Consider the following 24,577-nt stretch of genomic DNA (forward strand, 5'->3'; position numbering starts at 1 on the left):
GAATCAAGACCTGGCTATTGGACATGAAGCTACAGATATTTCATTTAGTCTTCACTAGTACAGGGAGAGGACAGAGGAGAGAATAAAGTGGAAGACTTCACATCAAAAGAAAGGATGTAGTACAAGAGGCCTTCCCCTCCAGGAGAAAGGAGCACAGGAAAATGCAAGAAAAAAAAACACCCAGACCTGCAGAATAGAAGCTGCCAGGACACCAGTCGGCGTGCAAGGAACAGCCCTGAGGGATGCAGCACAGGTGGAGACCGCAGTGTGAGAAAGGTAGGAGCCAGATATCAGGGCAGGTGAGGTAAGTGACAAGGAAAGACAGAGCCAGAAAACAGTGTGGAGAATGTGACTGAGTATTATCATAGTAAGGATGGAGGAATACTTGTCTGGATGTATGTGGAGAAAGACAGATGGAACAAGAGATGCATACTTATGGGTCCAGGAAGAACAGCATCAGTTCTTAAACAAGAGAAGTAAAAAGAGAAAAAAAAAAAGGCTATTGAAAAATTGAGAAAATAAGAATAAGAAACCCCAAAGACTCTTAGTTTTGTTCTGTTTAAGGGAGGGTCAAAGCTACAAGTATTGTGTAACAAAAACGAAATGACAGCTTCAAGAAGTGAGCTGGTCAGAGTTCATTCTCAGTGCATGGGACCATGCAGGAAAGCACTTCCCGGCCCCAGCCAAGAGCAGACAGGGCAGGAACTTCCTTTTCCAGTAACCTGATGGATGAGAAGCAGCCTGTTCTATGTCTTATTATTGTCTGCCATGTCTCTCCAACCCTATAGGTCAGCACTGACTATTGAGCTATCCCTACCTGACAAAGAATATTATTGCCAGTAGCTTAAGGCCATGATTATCAGTAATGGCAACTAAGCTAGCTCTGTCTACAGAGGGAAGGGTTGTTTATGTTCTGAAATATTTTGTAATAAACTTATTTTCAGAAGCTCACAGGACAGTTTCGCTTGGTGACACTAACTTCACATGAAATAACTATAGGACTTGGCAAAGACAAGGGCTCTGTTCCTGACTGTTGGTCATCTACACCACCTGAGGGTAAGCTGCTCCCTTTTCTGTTTCTATTTTCCCACCCGCAAAGCAGGAATGATGATAAAGGCCTCTTCTATAAGACATTTTTTGAATTAGAAAACACAGCCACTGTTGTCCAGGCACAAACAATGGTCCCTATTCCAGAGAAAATGGAGAGAGGCCAAATACTTGGATGTATAACCCAAGCAGAGCCGCACAGAGGGTATGCGGTCTGGTAGAAGGTACATGGCAGGCTTAGAGAGCTTCAGCAGCACTGGCTTTAAGGTGGTGGGGGGAAACACTCCCCCCGACTTCTCTCTCCCTCCCAGTACCACCCAGAACAACAATCCACACACGTAACATTTCACTGCGCAAGCAGATAAGCATTAGCTGTGCTTAAGTTCCAGACAACAAGGAAAAATAATTATGAAAAGTATCTGGGATGCTGGAAGATTTGCTTTCTTATTCACAGCATGTTGTATGTGCCTCTGCAGTTTTTCCTTACGTCTCTGCCCAGATGTGAACCGAAACTAGTTAAGTAACAGTACAGTTCGCCCTTGATGATGCAGAGTTTCTAATGAGGGACTTCCCAAGAAAATAATACTCAGACTTTGAGTAATAATTATTCATACATGTTATAAATAAACACAGCTCCTAATACTTTTAATTAGACAGTATCCACCAAGAAGTTATGCTCCCTTAAATATTTACATTGTAAAAAGAAACCATACAACATTTCTCCCAGTGATGGAGGAGTTGAAGAGTGGCCTAAGTCAAAATGGACTTACTGGAGACCTCTCTTACTACAGCTTTCTTCTTTCAGACTAGGTAAAAAAATGATGAAGATCAAAAGCATTCATTTACTCTACCATACACATTTGAACGAAATTGTTTAAGTGGGTAAAGGTTTTGCCCATCTCCATTAAAAGTTACAATCGATTTGAAAGTATTAAACAAACCAGCTGTTGAATGACTTACTTCGCAATTCCAACAGACAGTAACCCATACCCAAAGGCTTCTATTTCGCTACATTCCCTTGAGCATATTGGTTATTTTACCCACTGTGGGTGGGATTGCTCTGTCTCCCTACCTGAAAACAGCTTATTTACCAAAGTCACAAAACTTAAGCTTTTTATACATCTCTCCCCTGGTATATTAGCATATCACAGGTTTTGTGCACATTCACTCATATATGTACCAAGTCTCTACCTGCCACATATAAGCTACTTAATTATTTGTTTACACTGCCACAGTGCACAGGAGCAGTCAACATCAATCGGCATCTTGTACAAACAGCATTATACAAATAGCAAACATGACCGCTCATGTGCCAAAGAACTTATTAAAGAAGACAGACAACCTAAGTAACATGGGGGGAGACAAAAATTGTGCCAGGGAACAGCAGCAGTCCTTACAGTAGATGCTAGCCAAAAGGGGGTTGCCTTTTTTTTAATAATAATAAAAAAACATCAAATTCCTACCATGGATCTCTTCTTTCCTTTGAAGGAAGGACAAATACTTTTTCCATACTAAAGTTAACAGTCAACTCATTTTGATGTGACAAGGTCAACAGACAGAAGCTTTTATTTGAAATAGTGTTGTAGCTGGTAGTCTTCCCTCTCCTTCCTCCCCCGGCGCGGCTCTGCTCAACCTTCCCCTTCATTTTCTACAGGCGAAGTCATTATGTAATGCTGCCATAGGAAGTGCTGCAGCAGAAGGCATCTCAAGATCACCTTTACCTGCCAACTTACCCCCCGTGCTGGCAAGGTAAAGATCTTGAGGGAAAGAATGGAAGACCAAGACAGATGGAAAAAACAAGCTAACAAGACTGTTGCTATTAAGAGCATCTTGTCAAAGAACAACCCAAAGAAACTGAAGACATGGGGCAGAAAAAGACCACAAGAGAAAAGCAAGCAAGGTAAGCAGATTCAGCGAGACACCTGCTGTAAAAGCTTTGTGAGATGACTCACCCAGTTCTCCGTTCCTCTCTCCAACTTAGCTCAACGCTGGAGCAGAGGGAAGTGCTACACATCAGGAAAAAAGGGTGGAGCTGACGGAACATTTCCTGGGCAATCACAGGAGCAATAAGCAGCCTGTTTGTCCAGCCAGTGCAAATTACAGGAACATCAACACCGCTCAAACACACACACACAGCATGCAAGAGTGCCCTGAAAGCTGCTCCATCGGCCTTACGCTGCCAGGGTGCAAGAGGCTGGTTATAATCTGTCCCTGTGACAGCAAGCTCCAGAGTAGGCGGCATCCATTGGAAATACTGCTGTGTGCCACTGAGACAGCCCTAAAAACATGACACCAACTCCCTGCCAGTCCCCCAACTTACAGCATAGTTCATTAACAAGACCATTTTAAAAGGCTCACGAGGACAACCATCATGAAACAGTGCTCTGTTGGACAAGGTGGATGAGCACACAGCAAAAGCTTCAGGAAGGCGAAGCAGATGTGCTGTAACATGAGACACATCTGGAGCAGTGACTTCCAAGGTGGAAAGGGGAGAAGGTGAAGGACATGTATGAGATTATGGCAGCCAGTTCACTTTACTAACAGACAAAAGCCCTCCAAGATGAAAGAGCCAGTACGGGAAGCAAGTGATGGGGAGCCTCGTGGCACTGCTGGGTTGTGGGGGACAGAAGATGGATGTGAGAGGATAAGGAAAGTGCTCACAGCTAAGGATATATCTGACATACTTAATTTCAAGCCAGACAGAACAGGCAAGAGACAGAGCCTGAAGGCTCCAAGATCCTCTTTGTGGTGCATAAAAGACCGAAGGATCTTCTAGAGATGTAGTCCCACTTATGCCATAAGAAGGGCTAAAGGCACACGTACAACAAAGAGAGGGACTGAAGCCAGGCCACGGAGATGAAGCGAAAACTCACCTTGATATCAGCTCCCAGCCAGTCGCTGACACCTGCCCTAGAAACCCTCTGGACAAAGCTCCCACCAGGCCAGACTGTCTTACTCTTCCCTGCCGCCTCATTCCCTTTGGAATAAGACTCCCAATACCCCATTGCCTTCTCTCACATATCCAGCCAATACCTTCATATCCTGTGCTATTCATCTTTCTCATCTTCTTTTCATCCTCATAGCAAAGCTATTACCTACAACACTCCTAATCACAGTTAATTGATGTATATGGAAGAGATCCATAATCTTCAAAGCATCTTCCAAACAAACTACAGCAGAAGAGATTTCCCCCTCTGCTCAAGGCATTTGGCAAGAGCACAGCAGCAGACATTACACCAAGTGGCCTTTTTATTTCCACTCCCTGAGTCACAACCCTATGCATCAAAAGATTGATTTCACGCCTATCTAGGATGAATGAGCTTCCCTAAACATTTATGACATGCTAAAGAAAAAAAAGCAGCCAGGGGAAGGTATGACTCACCAAGTATTTCCTAATCTATAGCTGATCTTCAGAAGTTATTTCACTTGTATCGCGTCTCAGAAATAAACATGCAGATTTCCAACACTTAATCTCAGACCTACAACACACATCACTATCATTACGGGCTACCGCAGCTACTGGAAGAACAAAACCACGCACAGTAGCTTTCTCCAGGAGACAGAAAATACCAAGTTACCCAAACCAGTCAGAAATAAAAGAAAAGCCATCCTTAAACAATAGCATACTCATTGATTAAAGGCCTTTTTTTCCTAATTATAATCCTTAATTTCTACTAGGTGTAAATGGCAGCACAGGCTCAGCAGACTCAGAATCAAGATGATGTTTATTTTTTCTTTTTAACCACCTAAATTCTTCTCAGGTTTCAAGAAGGACCATGTTGTCTCTTCCCATCCTCAAAGGTATTTGGCACAGGAAGAGGCAACGCCTATACCATAGCTGAACAGATAAACCGTCTCCCTTGGCTGTCTGAATCACTGTTTTAAATTAAGCAGAAGAACATGGAAAATCCCAAGCTTTCCTTTGCCTCCCCATATTCCTACTCCCTGTTTCAAAGGGGAAGTCCTACAGAACTTCAGAGATTGGTTTTGCTCCCAGGCATGGACAAGCAAAGTACACAACAGTGGGCTCCAGGCTCCTGTCCTGGCTACGTTTTCTTCTCCCAGCACCAGTCTGTAAAATGACTTTAGGAGACGAAGCTGGGCTAGAGATGCGGATTTGCACGTTTGCAGTCGTTAGGTGACGAAGAGGGCTATAATGCTTAGAGCCAGACTTGGAGTTTAGGGAATCTTGTAAATACTCCAGCACAGATTTCCCGCCCCCCCCCTCCTCTTTTTTAAGAAATGCTGTTAGCACCACAAATGTTTTTGCAGGCTGTAACAGCTGAGTAAGAGAAATCCCACCTTTGGAAAAAGTTTTAAACTACTGAAAAATCCAGATCTCAGTGAAACCACTGGGGTAGGGAGGGGGTGACACCCAGGGAGGTTGGACCTACCACAGCTGGTGATGCCAACAACCTGAACCCCAGACGAGGGAGATGAGAACCACAAATACAGACCACACCATCAATACCACTATCCTTTACAACAGCTATCATCAAGTACCTTAAAAGAAATTACAAAACCCAGTTAGTAGGGAAGATTATTCCCTGCTGTTCCCAAAGCACGGAGAGTTGCATTCGTTCTAGCAGATGCTCTCTTGTCCCAGAGTTACTCAAGAGCATCCAACACTGCCAACCCCATAGTATTAATGCAACAGCAGTGGTGTTTACAGAATTACGCCACATGCAAAGGGTTCTTTCTCCTGAGCAAAGCAATGCACATTAGTTCACATACTTTTACAGAAACGCTAACTTTTTTTTTAATCATCCAAACATTTAGGACCGTGTTGTCCCATGCACAAGAAACAACACAATCTAACAACGTAACCTAAAACATGCACAAAAATACAAAGACACAAAACCACAACACCAACATTTATTTAAAATTATATCTATTGATAAGTTACTGGACATCAAAGCAGACAGAAGACAAGTAATTCTGCAGCGTTCACACCTGACACAGAACCTCCATGTTCCATAGCCACCTGCCAGATGTGATGGGACCCAGAAAGCACATCAGGGCAAATCAAGTTAGCTCCCCTAACCTCCACCAAAGTAAGTTTTTTGGTTTCTTTTTTTGGTTTTGTTTGTTTGTTTTTGCTTTTGGTTTGTTGTTTTTTTTTTCCCCCCCCTCTTTCTGGCTCTACTTTAGCAGACCCAAAGTCTTTTTGCTAATTTTCACTCTCTTTTCTCCAGGCCGTATTTTTATTTTATGCGGGCACTTAACTTCTGTTTGATAACAAAAGGGAATTAAGCACTCAATTACCTTATAAACTGTGTTTCTTTTCAGTATGTTCCTATCGCATTTCTTTTATGTTCACCTTCAATGACTACTAATATGCCAAGCCCAGGTCTTTGGTTGTTTTTTTTTAAATGAAGCAAATCTCCTGACAACACTGGCAACAGAAGCACTGCTTGAACAGAGAGTAACCAACAGTTATTCTTTACAGTGTATGGTAATGAATGAGACAATCCCCATTAACTATGGTTAATAACTACAGTTTCACACAGTATAGAAGTTCTGCTGCTTAGCAAATCAGAAACAGGCAACCCTCAATTAACTCTTTCTTTCTTGTGCAAATACAATTTCGTGTGCTAACTGGGGATCAAATTCTGTTTGCCTAACTCATGAGTACTTTGTTTCTTTTAGAGGGAAAACTGGTAATTCAGCTTTCATCCAAACTCTTGATTTGACTTCACGTGCTCTTACGGCCTTACTGTCATTAGGAAGGAGCCTGCATCTTCTGCCAAGACATTATATCTTCCCCCCGACCCCCCCAGCTGGTAAATTCTGCACTGAGTTACAGCTGGAAAAGAGCTGGATAACTAACAAACATAAATCCAACAATTGAAAATAAGCGGATTGATCTGTTATTCCCATTCTTGCCAGCAAGTGTTGCTGTTTACCAAGGGAAAGCAAGAATGAAAAAGAATAAAAAAAGATATCACTAATTTTCCCTATTCTGCTTGTATCCAAATCCTTCCATGCAGCATTCTGATTCATCAGTTGAAACTCAGTGTGGCTTCACAAGAGCATGCTTTTGATAGCTTCTGAAAGCAGAAAGCTTGCAAACTATTTTCTGAAAAAACTGAACATGCATATGATCTTCTGCAGTGTTGATAAGCACATTGCAAATGCCCAAGGAGAAAATTTGTGTAGGGAGATAACTGCAGAAACTATTCTTAGTAACAGAGTTCTGCATCTGTTAAACTAACTCTGCTGGCGCTGCGCTGAAAATTTATATTCACGAACACGTGCTCCAAATGTTGTGAAAAAGATACTATTTTAAATTCTGTTTTACGTAACCTGAAACATCTCGGAGAGCTCGTGGAGGTATTTTCATTGTGTACCGAGAAGGAGCAGAGCTCCTGGAGCAGCGGTCCCCAGCGCAGGGCTCATAAACAATAGCCAGTGGTGTGTGGACATCAGAAGCCTGCAAGTTAAAAGCACAGCAAAAGGCAGAGCAAAGCCCGATCTCCAGCAGAAACAGGTTACACAGAGTCACAGGGCTAAACGTGCTGAAAACCACGGCTTTAAAACTGGGGTTTTGCTGGCTAAACCACTGTCACTCAGCATGGGGAACTGATCTTTAGTGAAACATTTAAGCAAATCCTTAATGTTCAGTGTACCATGGAGTTCCATTTTCTGATCCCCTCATGCAGGCAATGCAAGATTCACAGACAAGCAGTAAAAGCCTTAAGAGACTTGCAGATGAAAATAATATGGTGCAAGCCTCATGTGTGTAGCAGTGAATGAGAGGGGAAACTTGGTCTGAAGATAAAATGAAGGACCAGAGCCCCAGTTTCCCATTTTAATAGACAATTTTACTGATTAAACTTCAATACTACTTTTAACTGTCTTATTTCAATCTGAAAACTAACTTTTGGTAGGGGAAAAGTTCATTACAGACATTTTATTTTCCCTTTCTAGCATCAGCCATTTTTAAGTTCTCCCATAGCATTTTATTTTTGGACACTACAAGAAGCTGGGCATCTCCGTGCTATATCTCCTCGACACATCTTCAGTGCCTCTTAATTTAGACCAAGCAGAAATCATGGCAAAGTACACTCTTTCTAATGTAGCTTCTTTATGATTATGCCTCTATGTACCAAACAGAACTGGACCCCTGGATGCACCTATAAATAACTGCTACAAATAAAGTGCTGTCAAATGGAATAAGACCATTCACCTCTAAATCTGTGGCTGAAATCTCATCAAATGGCTGAGAGCAGTCTCTGAGTTTGACATCACCTGAAGACCACTACTATGCCTTCCTGCAACACTTACTTTGGGACCACATGAAAAAGTCATTATCTCACCTGGCAATAACTGGGACCTTTACCTGTAGATCAGCTGTACAGAGTTCGAGAGGTCAAAGCCTGAAAGGATTTGGAGAAAGAAAGAAGAAAAAAAAGCCTACAAGTTGCAGGGACTCCAGCAAAACAGTTTTCTAGTTCGTTAAACAGCCAAAAGCAGTATTACCCTGTACCCCTCAGGCCAGACTTACTCGTAACCCCTTCCTCCTGGCTCTCAGGGGCCATATTCTGGTACCCATTTTGAAAGACAGCCTCCCCTCTTTAATCACCTTTTATTAAACACTCTTTTAAAAAAAGCTGATGGTACGGATAGGGCCCTACAGTAGTTGCAAAGAACGTTATCTTTTTCTGCTAACCCATCCTCATGGCAACAGCCAGAAATACCCTTCAGTAACCCGTACGTGTCAACAAGCTCCGTTACAGCCCAGGATGTTTGGTATAGCAGTTATTTCACAAGCCTCTGGTGGGACTGTAAATTCTGGCAGTGTAAAATACATTTCCTTTTATTACAAAACCCATTTTGAAACCATCAGAAAGATTTCTCATTTGTAAACTAGCACTTCTATATTTAGAATATTACTTGGATCACAGATTTATTTTTTCTTCCTGACACTGCAGAAATGGAGAAAAAGAAAAGGCAGGAGTGCTAGCACAGGCGAGCAGGCAACTTTTCAAATACTGGAGAAGGTTTTAAGTTCTTGGAGAAGGGGACTGTTTGTCTGGATTTGAAGGAAAGGCCTGATTCACGACTTCTAGCTAAAACACTGTCCCTGACTTCATCCCTCTGTAAAATGGAAACTCTTCCTCTGGCCAGGCTCACCTGCAATATGACTTGTGGTCTGCTTCAGAAAGCAAAGGGTGAAGGTGTTGCAGGGATGTGGGGTAAAAAACCCCAAAGATCCATCAAGTACCTGGTCAGGAGAGGACTGCTCGCTTTCATAACTCTCCGCTTCTTCTCTGCTGAAAGTACAAATGCTACCTACTGACCCCTCAGCCAAACTGAGGGGAGCAGACCACCCTCACAAGGCCTCTGCTCCCCCAAAGACAGGCAGCCTTTCAGACGTATTGGACTAAGTTGTTTTAACATGTACACCAAAGTACGTCACGACATGGACTTTGTGAGTCAAATAAAACATGACGAATAGTTGATGGAAGTACAGATTTCAGTTAATCTAACAACTGAACTCATACATTAGGAGAATAAACAAGTCCATACATGCAAAGATGAACACAGCTTGGCAGGAGAGACCTCTAAATAAACACCAAATCAAACTAACAAACATGACTGACAGGATAATAACTAATAGCCCATTTAAAACAAAGCACCGTATAGCTCGCTCTTATGTACTCAAGAGATTTTTTATGTCTTTCACTGAGTTCTCCCAACTCAAATAAGCTTTTTTCATCAATTCTGGATTAACTGGCTCAGTTATCTGCTCAGAGTAAGTGATATCCACACTTCTGATTTTTTTGACTAAAACCTGCTCTGCAGCTAGAATTAATATCAAGGCCTACCCAAACAGCTTGGTACAAATAAACTGGGGGAGGGTTGCATACATTAGTTCCCAGATCTTTGGATATACTTCTTTTGGGGGGGGAGGGCACTGTTCCAATAGTTTCTTAAAATTATGGCAGCAGAACAGAATGTGAAGCTGGGTGGCATGTAGCTGCCAACACATCCAGCATTTGCAATGATTCATTAACCCAGACTTTGACAAGTTGTTCCTGGGTTTGAAATAACTAAAGAAAGAAGGAACTAGACATCCATCCTGCCAGAGCTCAGCTGATTGGTACCTAAATTCCAGGTGCTGGGGAAATGCGTAGAATAAGCAGACTCATGGTCCATGTAGCTCAGCACCCTATCTCCAATGGGAAAGCACACAAGCCCAGCTACTATCTATGCTCTGCTCCCCCTGTAACCCTCCAGCATCCACAATCATTAACTAAGGGATAGAGCAACCCCAGTCCAGTTCTCTTTAGTGTCTGTTTTGTCCATGAAACCCCCTAATCTTTTTGAACCTACTAGTACCATCTACCTCCACAGCCTCCTGCAGCAACCAAATCCATAAGTTAACTACCTGCTTAAACTTATTTCTTTCCCTACAAATCTGTATTACTGCATTTCATGTATTTACTTTTATTTTAACACAGGTAGGTATCTTGACAAATGATGGAAAAGTGGCCTGCATCTTGAAGTCATATACATTAATCGGTAGAAGAGAGAATAAACCAAGAGAACTGCCATTGGCTAGGTACCACTTTGATGATTCGACATTTCTATTCAACCACCATCTAACTTATTTGTGTATCTTTTTTGAAGGAAAAAATTACCATAATTTCCTATTTATTGAACCGTAATCTCTTTGTTTTTCCTATTAAACCTTCTTCCAGGCTTCCATCCTCCCTTTCCCCAGAGAAAGGATCTTTGAAAAGTTTTTATCAAATACAATGTATAATTTAGCCTGCTTTAGCTATTTCCAGATGGCCTCCAACACGATGAATTTATTCACTTGCCACGAATTTTCCAATAGGGAAGAAATAAATGGAAGCGAGACAGGATTTCTAAAGCAAGAACCTTCCTAGTACCTCAGGAATTATGCTACTTCATTTCTTCTAATAAAATCACACAGAATTGCATCCAATTCACAGAGATACCAAAGACTCCCAATGACTTCACCCTTGTCTCTAACCCAAACAGCTTTTTCATGGAAAGAGAGCCACAGCACAAGCAGGTATTCAGACTGTTGGCACACCTTACTGGAATCTCTTGCCTGAAAATCCAGCCATTAACATATGGAGGAATTGGAGCAAGTGCTTCTATTTTTATTATACACCATCTTTTCTGAGTTATCATTTTCCCTGCATTACAAGGTATTTGGCAAAACAGACAGAAAATCGTGAATTAGGATCAAGAATTACAGAACAGATCTTAGCCTTCCCATCAGTGTGACGGTACTTTTTTCTCTACAGAATCCTCATTCAAGTTGTTTGTTGCAAAGTCCAAATAATTCATGCGACTACATTTAAGCCTTTTCTCTCCCTTGGAAAAAGGAGCTCCTGTATAGTACTATCAGGCAGCTCTTATATGAGGACAGCCTGGAAAGTCAGGAGACAGATCTCCAGGTCTTCTGTCTAAGACCAGAAGCATCAGTAAAGCCAGTATTTTTCTGTTTTTGTTACAACACGTTTTGTCACTTCTCCACAGACACTGCTTCCTTGGCATGTCACATCTTAACTGAGACCCCTACACCTGTTTGAGGCTCTGCTGCCATGAATCCCAGGGCCATAGTGAACCACCACTGACGACCCAAGGAGACAGGGCTGGCATCCAGAACCACGGGTTGCTGATGCTCGAGAAGGAAAGCTGTGAGCTGGTCACCAACAATGCCACGTTTCTCCAACCACGTCTGCTCAGCGCTTTCTCCCATTTACAAAGAAAGGTCCTCAAAGGTACCTCCAAGTGCACCTGCCCTGCCAACCTCCATCAAGTCTGTCTCAAAAGCTCTTTCCCGGGCAGTACGCCGACCAGGGTTTTGACAACAGCGAGGCAGTGGGTGCACTAGGACTCCTTCCCATCACACTGACAGCTCTGCCTCATTGTTTCCCCCTGTAGCCATCTGCTTCTCGTGTCTTATTCTCAGATTGCAGATCTGCTGCAAAGCAGCCCACCGCCTTCCTTCATAGCACCTACCAGCAGCACGGGATGCTGGGTCCCAAGCAGGGATCCTAAGTGTTATAGTAGCAGAACAAAAGCTGTTCACAGAGGACTTCACTGTTGGAGCTCCACACTGATGGGAAAATAACATCACATTTCATAATAATTTCCCTGACGTGTGCCAACTACAGAGAAGCCCTCTTCAACCAGTATGGCTCCGAAGTACCCTGTATCAAAGTCCTAGGTCTATATACAAAGCTGCTGAGGAGAAACAAGGTTTATATTCTGATCAATTGTTCAGGATGAAAATACGGGCTCTGACATAATGTAATAGCTATTTTGGCACAACTTTTGAGGAGCATGAGTAAGCAGCCTCTCCTAATTGATGTGCAGATCCTGGAGTGGGTAGTAACTGCATAATAGCTTCATGTTGTCTTCTGAAAGTTAACACAGATGTGAATCCCGTCAAACTAGTCCACAGTTACCAGCAGTGGCTACACACTGGAAGAATTTAATCCTGTTACATCCATTATTTACATTTTCTGTCTCCCATGGAGAATGGATTAACACAGGACAACTTGGACATTACAGCTGCAGTCAACGCAAGTGATTCCAGGTCTCAGTGGTGGCAGGAGGACTCAAGCACCCAATCAAAATACCTTGGCTTAACAAGTTACCATTCAGCAGCTGAGCAGCGAGAGCAGCCACATGTGTTGTTAGACCACAGCCAATGTGTACTAAGACAGCTTAGCTTAGTCTTTGGTCAGAGGTTAGCATTAGCCTGCATTACGTCATATTTGCTATGAACCAGGACTTTGCACACAGATAACTACTGCAGTATAGCTGACATCAGTAAATTATTACACAGAATTAACTAAGCTATGCTTGAGCCAACATATTAGCTCAGTGAGCCAGTATATTTGGGACATGGTGCCTATGGAGTAAGCGTGAAGCTCAAGAAAAGAGTTCTGGCAGGTTACCAGACCACTGGCATTACTGCTCATTCATTTAAGAGATTGTATGACTGATTCTTGACATACTAAAAGTCATCAAACTGGACTCATTGGTAAAGATGTCACTGACTGCAAGCATGGTACTTCTCACACTTTCTACTGGAACGCTTTTAAGACAGCAAAATTCAGCTGCATACAGAAAACCAACCACAGGCCAGCAACCATATAACTCATACATCACCTTTACCATGTTTTTATAAGGTCAGCAGTATGATTTTATGTTTCATCTAACCCAACAACCCAATATAAGTGCAAGCTGCTACAGGAGGAGCCCTGCCTCCCCACAGTCTGGTTCTCAACCCTCCCCAGGCTGGGTCTCCTAATCGTGTGGCTGTAGCAAAAGTCAGTTCTGTAAGCAGATGGAAAACTTTTTTTTTTTTTTTAGCATGTGTGGTCCTTTCCCATTGAATCAGTGAGATAAACCAACTCCCCCTGCAGCCACCCAGCAGCCAGCTCCTTCCCGGGGTGCAGGACTGCACCTCAAGGCACAGACGGGCACGGCCGTACCTTCCAGCAGCAGCCTGCAGCCGGAGGAGATCAGGTGTAGCACAAAACCACACCCCGCGTAGTGCACAGTCCTTCTGCCGGCATTCGTAAGGTGAACTTTTACCCCACGTTACTGCCTTAGAAATAAAGTAGTTAAGTAAGTGATAAGAGGCTATTTTTTCCCTTTAAATCACTCAAATGATAGAAAAGACAAAGTCTCCGATTCTACATATCTAAGCTCTAGAGGAGATGGCTGGGCAAACATCAAGCCTCCTGCATCTTCACCTCTGAAGTTTACTGGAGCAGACAACACCAAAGAATTGGCAGAAGTGCACTTTGACATGAGAACGCACGTCACAGTGCAAAAGCACGATAGACAGTACTGCTCTACAAATAACCTCTGCGTTCATGTTCTGAGTTGGCATTCTTACACAGTCCCCGATACCCAGACCAAAAAAAGATGCATAAACAACATTCTGTGCAGGCGATGTTCAGCAGAAAAGGGGAAAGCTGCCCCTTACCCCTACAGTCACCCAAAACCTCTGGGCAGCAGAAACTGGCAGTTTTCCAGGCTGTTTAAAGACCTGTATCCAAAGGTAAATCAGAGCATATGAATTGATGTGACTCTAGCAGCCCAGTCCTGAAAAGCATGGGACTTATCAGCAGGCACACACTCCACGCATACATGCAATAAGCCTGGAAATTTCTGGGGAAAATTAAACCTGTTTCCCCTTGCGTAACAGCTTTGCTCTCGCGAAGGGGTGCAGCAGTATGCACCTAACCTCCAAAGCTGGGAGTAGTTAAACAGTCCTCTTACCAGGAAAGATGTGGATGACTTTTCTTTGTAACAGTAAGTTGGATGCGGTAGGATGTAAAATATGGACACAGCAGTATGAAGAATGCTACCAGATAAGTCACAAAGACCAGGCCAATTTTTGTGAAGCGACTCTGCTGCCTGCAGGTATAATTCTCCTTCCACATACCACCCTTCTGTGCCTCTCTCCAACAATAAACTCAGTAGAATATGCTGGAGTTCGGCTTCAGTCTTCAGTTACAACAGAGAAGGGGATCTCAACTATGAGCCTGTATCACCCAGTTGAACAGGGGTCCCTCCATCTTTATACGCTTTCCTCTCAGCCTCTCTGAATGCCTCACACCTTCTGGCAGTTGTACTGTCACAGCCATCCAATGTCCAGATTTCAGAAAAAGCTGTACAGAAAACCTAAGTGCAATAACAAGTTAGTGTGCCACAACAGAAATCCCAACTCCATTACTAATTCCCAGTTTAATTCAGAACTTAACTTAACCATCCAAATGCAGAGGTAAAGCAGTGCCTTCAAATGCTTTTCATTAAGAACTCAGCATCTAGCACAGCTCCCTGTAAACTGCATATAATCTAATTTCTGCACTACCCTGTTTCAGTTTCTCATTACTGAATATCTTTCATGTTTTAATTCACATGACGTTAGATTCGCTGCACGAAACGAGCACCTTCTGAACTCCAGAATAAAATGGAGTTTAATTACTAAACCAGATTTTTAAGTGAGAGTAAAACTCTATTAATGCCTAAAGCAATGGTAAACTTGACAGCTTAATTGAAGTTAAGCATTGCAGAGTTAAACTGCCCCAACAGCTTTATTCAAGCAGCAGCTCACACAGTGAGACCTCCCAAGATCCCACATTTTACCCAGATGACAGAAGACAGGACTCGTCCTGCTCCCGAATCTTGCCTTTGCTGTGAGATACTGAAGTGGCATTTCGAGGTGGCCTTGTAAGCCAACATCCAGATCTCTCTCCCCACCTGCTTCTCCTCATCTGCCTTGTACACACCACTGAGCCTTAGAATATATGAGGGGAGACAAACAAAAGCGATGGGGTAGAGAGCTCTCACTGCAGGTAGTACAAGTAGAGGCAAAAAACTACTGTCAAGATCTGCCTGTGTCCAGCATTCACATGGTATTAATTTTGTCACCAAGGCACCTAATGGCTAACTAAGCCTTTACCATCCAAAATCACTCTCATTTACATGAGAAAAGCCCAAAAGGACTGCATAAACGCAGACATCATCCTCATCTATAAACTTAAAGTACGAAGGACCATTGAGTCTACTGAGTCTCAGGTTTGTTGGGAGCTTCTAAATAGTGGTAAGTAACCAAGTCTCTTCCCCAAAAAGCATTACGCTGCGAAAGCACCCTTAACTTTCTGCTTATTTCTCAATAGTTATTGGAAATGCAAAAGGAACAGAGTCTGGAGCAGTAAACATGGATTATTTTCTATACTTGATGTTTTGCTATTGACAGTCAACTCCCGTTACCCAAGCATGTCAGAGCTTGACAATACAGAGAAATGAATGCAGCCTCAGAAAACACAGACTGAAGACTGTACAGTCAGCACATGTTCATTTCTATGTCTGATGTCAAGGGAATCAAGTAAGGCTGCTATGGCACTGCATAGCACTGGACTCTTACTGGCTACTGACAGCGTCATTAGATTTGTATTTAATTGCTACACTTTATTTTACCCTGGAAGGCACCTCTGAAGTAAACATTTCCAGTAATTCCAGTAAACTTTTTTTATGCTAAAGAACCCATTCTGCACGATCTCCAGTTTGTTGGCACTTGAAGCTGCCAAAAGCAATCTCCAGAAAACTGAAGTGTAGTCCTAGATAACTGCATGATGCAGGACAGCCAAGGCAAGACCAGTCCCAACTGAAGCTTAGATACTCAATTCCGTGTGATATTTATTTAATATAGTTTGGCAGAAGTGTATTGTACACTGTCCTGATGAACAGAGACACAGTTGCAGGTTACAAAAAGGCACTTTGTGCACAGCACACTGAGGAACCGATTCTAGAACTATCCCAGAGCATGAAATGGCCAAAGGTCATGTTTGCTATTTTAAAAGTAATTTTGACTTTAGTGTATGAATTCATAGCAGACAAGTTAGTGCTGGTGCATCAAAGACCTGGAATATTTTAGTCAACAGCCTTGTGGAATTATTATACATGTTAAACAGTCCAGATAACATCACAAGCAATGAGCATCCGTCAAATGTTTTGCACAACCACCACCAAGGTACAGTTTTGCAGCACTGGATGCAACCTTTGCACTGAAGCTGAAGTGGCTATTAAATGTAACATTACATTGCAGGGTGCTTTGCATCCATCCGCAAGGGGGAATGACAGAGCAAAAAAACTAGTTTGTGTCAAACAACATTGAATGAAGATGAGGAAGAAAACCTGGCGGCCTTTGAGCCAAGACTGGAAAGGACACAGAAGTTTTGCCCACCAGGTCTTCAACTATGCCTGTACAACCATTTTTAGGACAAATTGCAACAATTTAGATAAGAAATACATCCCCTTGCCTTACTTGGAAAAGAAAAGCTGAAGGAGTGCAACTTGGGGAGGAGGTGTGCAGCCTCCTGCATACTTCATCTTATGCACACTGTGATACTTAAGTCAAAAACAGTTTATGCATGAGTTACGTATAAAAAAAAAAAAAAGAAAGAAAACCAACAAACAAAACCCCACACTTTTTACTGTGAGGGTCATCAATACCCTAACAGGTCACCCAGAGAAGTTGTGGAATCTCTGTCTTTAGAGATACTCAAAACCCAACGAGACATGGCTCTGAGCAACCTACTCGACATGACAAGCAATGGAGCTGGATGAGATGATCTCCAGAGGCGTCACCTCAATGACCTTGTGATTCTACACAGCCACTGGGAAAACCTTAAAGACTGTTGAAAATAATCATATTCCAAATTTTCAGAACCTGTCCACGTGACACCTGATATTAGACTAATAACACTGTGGTTGGCTTTGAGACCAATCTAATTTGGATTCAGAAAGCTGCAGTCATCTACAGCTCCTTTTTCAGAGGAGCCACACAAGCACTCGCTATCACAGTAGGCACACAGACACACGCAAGTGCTCAAGGAACTGTTCTTTGTGATTTAAGCCCGTGCAAATCTAAGTACTCATCTCCCAAATGCCTAAAACTTTCCAATGCCAAGAACTTGAACACTTTCCTTCACCTCGCTTAAAAAAAAACAAAACCACCACCCAAAAAAAACAAACCCATAAGCCAACACTGTCATCAGGGTATCAGAAACTAAGTGGGCAGTTAAGTCTTTGGCGGGGAGGGGGGGAACCTGACTGATAGTGCTCCTCCTCTGTTAAACAGACTATAGTGAAATTCAGTTAATTCTGCATCACATGTTGAAAAGATTATACATTTATCTTTTTCTAGTGGGATTTTTTTACTTTTCTAAGTAGTATTTCAATGAAAGTGGAATATATTAAAATCACAGTGTCAGGCTCAAAAGTACATCAGATTTAACAGCCTGCCATATGCCGAACACTCTTCTCCCAATCCAACAACATATTCAAATCATGTGCTGAAACTTAAGCATGAAAAGTCTGAAGCAGCACAGTTCACGTGCTTAAAGTTTGCTGGATTGGGGTAGAGCACTCCCGTGTTTGTTACAGCCCTAGGGCTGCAACAAGTTTAAACCTATGAGTACAAAACCAATTAAATTATTTAGGATTCTGAAATAAAAAAAATACATGGAAGTTTGATCAAGGGAGGTCTTTAAACATACACTTAACTTCAGCTGGCGTTTAAGTCTGATCTCTTTCAAAGAAGCCTCAGCATGAACGCTGGATGCTTTCTTTAGCTTGCAGCTCTCGCTATGCCAAGGATTCAAACTACATGGCAGGGTAGGGGAGAAGCCTATAGCCTATGGCAGGCATTTGCTCAGGGAGAATGCTTTTGGGAAAGACTATATATCATTTTAATATTTCAATTACTTTTACAACTTCAAACAAGCCCAACTTGTTTCTAAAATTTCACGTCATAAACCAGCACATAGGTACCTCCCTGAATTTTAATTCAAATTCTCATCTTCATCTAACAAGATGCCAGGAAACAGAGAAGAGTCTGTTACCAAAAACTTAGATAAAATTCAGTTAAATTATCCAGATGGTTTTCATTCCACAGAAAATACTAAACCAGCAGTTTGCAGAGCATAGCATTTTCTAAATACACAAAATAAAGAGAAAACAATACACAAGTGGAAAGTGCAAATGCTGAGCCCGTTATATTTTTGTTCCAGCAGAAATGCAACACAATCAATACAATCTTGCAGTTCTAGAGCACCCATCTTTCTGCTGCCAGGGGTGCTCTGCAACTCTAAGTGCCACCAAATAGAGCGCACACAGTTCCTACTTTGACGACTTATTTTTTCCTACACTACATGCAGTAAGGAGGAACTGCATTTCCATCACATAGCCCCAAAGCCAGGCATTCCCTATAGCACTACAAGCAGCCAAACAGCACCTACTGAACAACCTATGTACTTTGGATGACACTGCAAGCAGCCAAATTTAGCACTTTCTCCAAAGTATAGCCTGATTCTGTAGCTCTTAAATACAGGGAACACAGTCTTAGATTAAATAGTGATTACAGAATTGGAATTTCAAGAGCTGTGAAAGTCCTTGCTACAAAAAATAAACCCACTGAAAAGAGACAACAAGGACATATACTACAATTTTCTGCACTGTATTTAATAAACCTCAATGCAGAGGTATTAAATTACATATGGCAAACATGCATCAGATATTTGTATGACAACACCAGAAACCATTCAAATCCACCACCAGCAGAATTAGAAAACTGATCAGAAAGATCAGCAAGAGATAAGCTATGGAAAAATATCTCTGCAGTTACAGATGGATATTCATCCCTTTTACACGGCATCTCACTAAAACGTTTCATAGCAACGGGGCAGGAGTTATCAGATAGCAGGGGATGAGACTGGTAACCATACAAACCAGTACCATCCTCCAGCTCACAGCACATCTCAAAAATGGTATGAGAAAACAGGCAACTGAGCAAAGCCGATACTTAAAACAAGGAGGAGCTGTAAGAAATCATTAATGATTTCTTCTTTAGATCATTAATATGTTTTTTCCTGCAGTACTGCTGGTCTTCCACATTAGCCAGCCAGCACGGCACAGACAAGAGCATCACCACGATCTGCTGAACATTGCACCATAATGATAGCGCATTGATTCTCTCACAATCCTTTGGGAGAGCGGGACCTGTCACCTTCCGTGTGCCTCTGTCTCTGTGCCTACCTGGAAGAGCTGCGCTGCCCAGGCTGCGCAGGAGAAGCTCTGGGCATGAAAATGGTGGGATTACCAGCTGAGATGCACCCACCACCAGAGGTGCTCCAGGTTGCAGCTCAATGCAAGAGCCACCTTTTCTCACGAGCCTCCTTTCACTGAGCTGGTATGCAGCGCGACACTCCGCACAGCAGAACGGCATTTAGGAACATGAGATCATTGGACCTGTTCCTCTGCAGGTCTATTTATAGTCTCAAGTGGTGCTGCAAGGCAAAAGGCCAAATGGTCAACAGTTTCAAAGAGCAGGTCCCTGAAGATCCCACCTGAGACCCAAGAACACACACACACACCCCCCGGATCAGTGTGAGAGATCACTGCAGACCCAGAGGAGGGAAATTTTGTGCTATGGAGATCATGGCACCCCAGCACAACTCTTACAAAGCACCTTCATTAGAAAGGCTCAGTGAGGGATAATTAACAGTCTCATCCACAAATGAGGACTCCTTTGGAAAGAGTAATTACTGCCTACTCAGAGGGACCCCTCCCAGAAAGCAGGAGGCTGCTGTAAAAAGCAGGGTGGCCAATTCCTTTGGGAAATACCAAAAAGGATGAAGAAAGACCCTTCCCAGCTCTGCAAACATGCAGCAGCAGCAGCAGCACCACCAGACCCCTTCCAGACAGCCCTGTCTTCTTTGCAGGGGCAGCTCCAGCACCTTCGAGATCCTTATAACAGGCAGATCCGTCTGATGCTTTTCTACATTACTTGACACACTTGAAAAAACAGAAAGTCCTTGCTGGCCCACAGTATCTTCAGGGCTAACAGCTCCTACAGCACAGCTTTGTACAGTAAATACCAAAAGCTGTATTATCTGGGAACCAAATTGTCACTTGCAGAATAGTTTTGCAATTAGATTGAAACTGTAAATTGTGCAACAAGCTAAATAAAAAACAAGTTTGTGATAGAGACATAATTGTATTTCATCTCCTGCCTTACTCACTTTACTCCTTTGTAACTCACTTCTACACAGATTCAATCTTCTCTTGCTGTACCACAAATGATTTCACATTCCTAAAAAAGTAAGCACTCTTAAGAAATAACGTATACTTGTCTTCACTCTTAATATCCACCTTTGCCTGACAGCTTCCTCACCAACATATACCACTCAGAGGGCCCTTCGGCCACCAGCACCATCAGAGAGTCCACAACACCCTTCGACTTCTTTGACCTTCCTTCAACAGTTCAGGAGTCTCTGGTTCCCATAACCCTAAAGACATTTTCCCTTAATCCAACTATCTGTGCCCCAAATAACACTCGTATTTCAAGCAGGTCCCCATGTTTCATGCTGTGACCTCCACTACAGAGATTTGGACAACCATTTTCTAGTAACAGATGGACCTGAAAACGATCTAATTCCTGAGCACATCTTCCTTGCCTCGTGGTAGAGCTGTTCCACTTTGTACAAATAACTATTTTCTGGAGCAGGGTGAGAAGGCAAATGCTCGCTCCCTTGTGTTACACCAAGCCACTCCTGTCTCAACTAGTTCAATGAATACTATACAAGGCAAAACGGACTAGCTTCTGCAGAAGTGACACCTGAAAAAGCCCATGGTTTATTGGTTTGGGCACTCCAAAGGGTGGTGGACATGTTCAATCCCATGTTTTGAGTCACAGACAGGACCGGAACTCAAAACTTCTGTGTCTCAAGTGGATACGGCTGGGATAAGGGGATGTCGCACTACCTGCTCTTCCTCATCTCCGTAAAAGCAGACCTGTCTTTGGCACGTCACTCCGAGAAAGGTTTAGCAACAGCTCACCTAGACCAGACAACCAAATCTTCAAGAGACAGCATTCAACGCCGACACCAGCCTCTTACATCCTTCGCTGGCTGACTCAGGCAATCCCCCACTCCACATGCTGGCTTTCACAAGCCTTCTTCGAAGCCACCTTTCCCCCATGCGTTCTGTAAGGAACCTAGACACCTACCTCACGGGTTTTTTTTAATTCCACTAGGCAGCAGAACACATAAAAATGAGATGATGCAACACCAAGCCGAAGTTCCCCTTATGAATATAGCCCTAGGTGCCCAACAGGATGTGACAGGTGGACGGACAGGCGAGCCGAGCAGGAGGATGAGGTCACGAAATGAGCAGTTGCACAGCATACTACTAATCTTAAATTCCAAACTCGTTATGCACAAGCCCAACAAACAAAGGAGCAGCTTAACAGATTTACAATGTGCCTTCTCCAAGGGTGGAATAATTATTTATCAGATAGCAACCTTCGTGTTACAACAGCAATAAATAAATAAATGATCCCAGCAACTCTTCTGAACCATGCCTATGTCTTCACTAGGCAGACTGACATCTGGGATGTGCCTTTAGCTTGGCTGAGCTTGGGCAGAATTGTAAATATGTCATACAAATAAAGTAAAGCTTGCTAGACTGAGCAGAAACCCACACGCAGTAGTTAATGGCATCCCAGAGGACCCACCGCAAGAGCCCCACACCCCCCTTAACTCCTTCCAGCTTCCAATGAACAGCCCCTAAGAGTTTTTTCCCTTTCTTTTTCTGTAAGATCATTCCCTCCTGCATGTGTACACGTCTCAGTATCATTCTGATTTCATTCTCTCAGGTTGCAACTGTTATTTATTCGGGCTGAAGTCCACAAACATTATAAAAAGGGTTTGTACCTCCCTATTCCTAGTTTGGCTTTACAGCTGTGTATTACCATGCAAGGACACATCCAGAAAAAGCTTCTCCAAAGCAAGTCATGTTTTACACTAACTCTCTCCTTTATTTAGATAAAACCCAAATAATCCTGAAAGGAAGTAGTAAATGTGCACAAAACATGCTCAGCCAGGCTCTCCCACTCAGATATCTCAATGATCCTTTTCCATCTCTACAGTACTCTTCCAGCTTCCCAATCTGAAGCTCCAGGACCACAAACCCCTCCCCCCCTTGCCCATATTCCCCAACTCTTGCCATCTGACAGCTTTCAAAGTCTGCTCCCATCTTCTCACCCTGAAACAGTTTCCAGCTGATTTAGCTCCATCCGAAGTTTTCTAGCCAGCTGCTTCTCCTCCAGAAATGATCACAGTAATTCCTATTTTCTATATGCGTTTACATGTTACAACAGGATGGCTGGCAGTAAGATTAGTAACGATCATTCATCGTTCCCGTCTCCATTCTCTGAAGCATCCTTCATTTGGGACATTCCAGTTGTTCCCACTTCTTGTTACTTTTCTCCAGTCTCCAGATCCCAAGGCCCCTGCCCTACTAGGTTTCTACCATTCATATAGCAGTTCGTGTTGTCACACACTGGAAAGACAAGAAACGATGCCTCAGCATCCTAGGGTTACAGGCAAGCTTTGACAATACAGTATCTGTTACTGGCATGACGCTTTAAATCCATTAAACTTGGCAAGCTTCCAGCACCTAAATATCTCCGAGATGATCAACATCTTTCCAGGTACTCAAAACACTAATTTTCATCATGTAAAGTCCCCTTCTCTCAGAATTCATCACAAAAATTCTTTAATGTAACAGTAGGACAAACCAGGCACATAATACTTGCACACAAACAAAGCTTGCCCTTGTAGGTCTGAACAGATACCTTCCTACTCCCTGCAACTTCAGTGGTCTCTTCACAAGCAGTCTCACGAGGTGGTGTGAGAAGACCAGACCCCCCCAGCACGCTCCACCCAACCACACCAGCCTGAGCAGCAGGTTCAGGTGGGTTCATGCCCATTTTGTGTCAAAAGAGCAGCACAAACAGAGGTGAAACGTACCTGTGAAACTAGATCACCATTTTGGGGGGAGCATGTAAGAAGGATGAATCCAGTTCTTCCAAGAGACAGCAACTGCCGCATCATCTCAAATGCGACTGTTTCCCTTAGCCAAAAAGTCCCTATGTAATACCAACTGCAGGATTGATCTCCAGCCGCCTGACACCGTACCTGTGGTGTTCTAGAGTAAGCCTGTGGTATTCTAGAGCAAGAGAAAAGCGGTCTGGAAAAAAGGTATTTGCTTGTTCTTGATGCTCATTTCTCCAAGTAATACAGAATTCATAAACTCCACATCTGCAAATGTATGTCTGCCTACACTGTAAAGGAATAATCTTCATGGGAACCGATTTAAAAAAAAAAAACAACAAACTTGTTTACTGTTAGAGGCTGTTAATTACAACATTAAAATACTAGCCTGAACCCCACATTAAACTTGCATTCTGTTTTACATAGCAGTATACGTAACAATCATCACAGCAAGCAGCTCTGTTGGCTCATGCTGGAAGAAGTAATTATATATCACAGCAACACGTTTTTGCCCTTCAACCTGCCAGTCCAGTCCATGCAGCAGCTGTGAGCAGCAGGTCAGGGTGGAGGGGACCCTACAGAGGGTTTCTACATAATCACTTACCACCGAAGAAAAAAAAAAAAAAAAAGGCTATAAACCACCAGACCCTGGCTTGCATGCTTGGCAGAAAGCTGCTAACACAAACATTACAGCAGCCCTTGCAGCAGAGATGTTACCAGAAAAAATGAGCTCGATCCAAAGGCACTACTAGTGGTTAAAGTATTAGCTAGCAGTTACATTGCAAGCCTTCCTTACTAATTTTCACAATCTTTGTACTTGTACCAGCGATACCCACACCATTGTCTTTCACTTGGACATTCCTATGTCCTCTTTGAAACACTTTTTCTCAGGTGAAGCCCAAGGACATCAATGACTAGGGCCTATGCAAGTCACAAGCTGAAATTCTGGCCAAAGATACTGGGACAGAGCCCTTCCAAAAGGCACCCCAAAATTGCTAGTGCCCATCCGCAGCAAGCAGACCCTTGGCGTACCTAACACTGAAAACTGCATGTAACTTCTATCTTGGAGATGGGCTGGAGGACAGGCTGATCTGCTTCAGACTGTATTACAGTCTTTGGTT

At 42.9% G+C, this 24,577-nt stretch overlaps 1 protein-coding gene across 1 annotated transcript in view; it reads right to left on the reverse strand.

The window, feature by feature from the left end:
• MITF (microphthalmia-associated transcription factor) overlaps positions 1-19,905 on the reverse strand; it is a 99,062-nt gene extending 79,157 nt beyond the window's left edge. Inside the window, exon 1 of the mRNA XM_010570644.1 lies at positions 19,657-19,905. Coding sequence (XP_010568946.1) covers positions 19,657-19,703 — 47 coding nt within the window. The 5' untranslated portion in view covers positions 19,704-19,905. The remainder of the gene's footprint in view (positions 1-19,656) is intronic.
• Between the last annotated feature and the right edge of the window lie 4,672 nt (positions 19,906-24,577).

The sequence above is a fragment of the Haliaeetus leucocephalus genome, unplaced genomic scaffold, assembly GCF_000737465.1.
Source record: "Haliaeetus leucocephalus isolate CR32 unplaced genomic scaffold, Haliaeetus_leucocephalus-4.0 Scaffold2, whole genome shotgun sequence".
NCBI lineage: Eukaryota > Metazoa > Chordata > Aves > Accipitriformes > Accipitridae > Haliaeetus > Haliaeetus leucocephalus.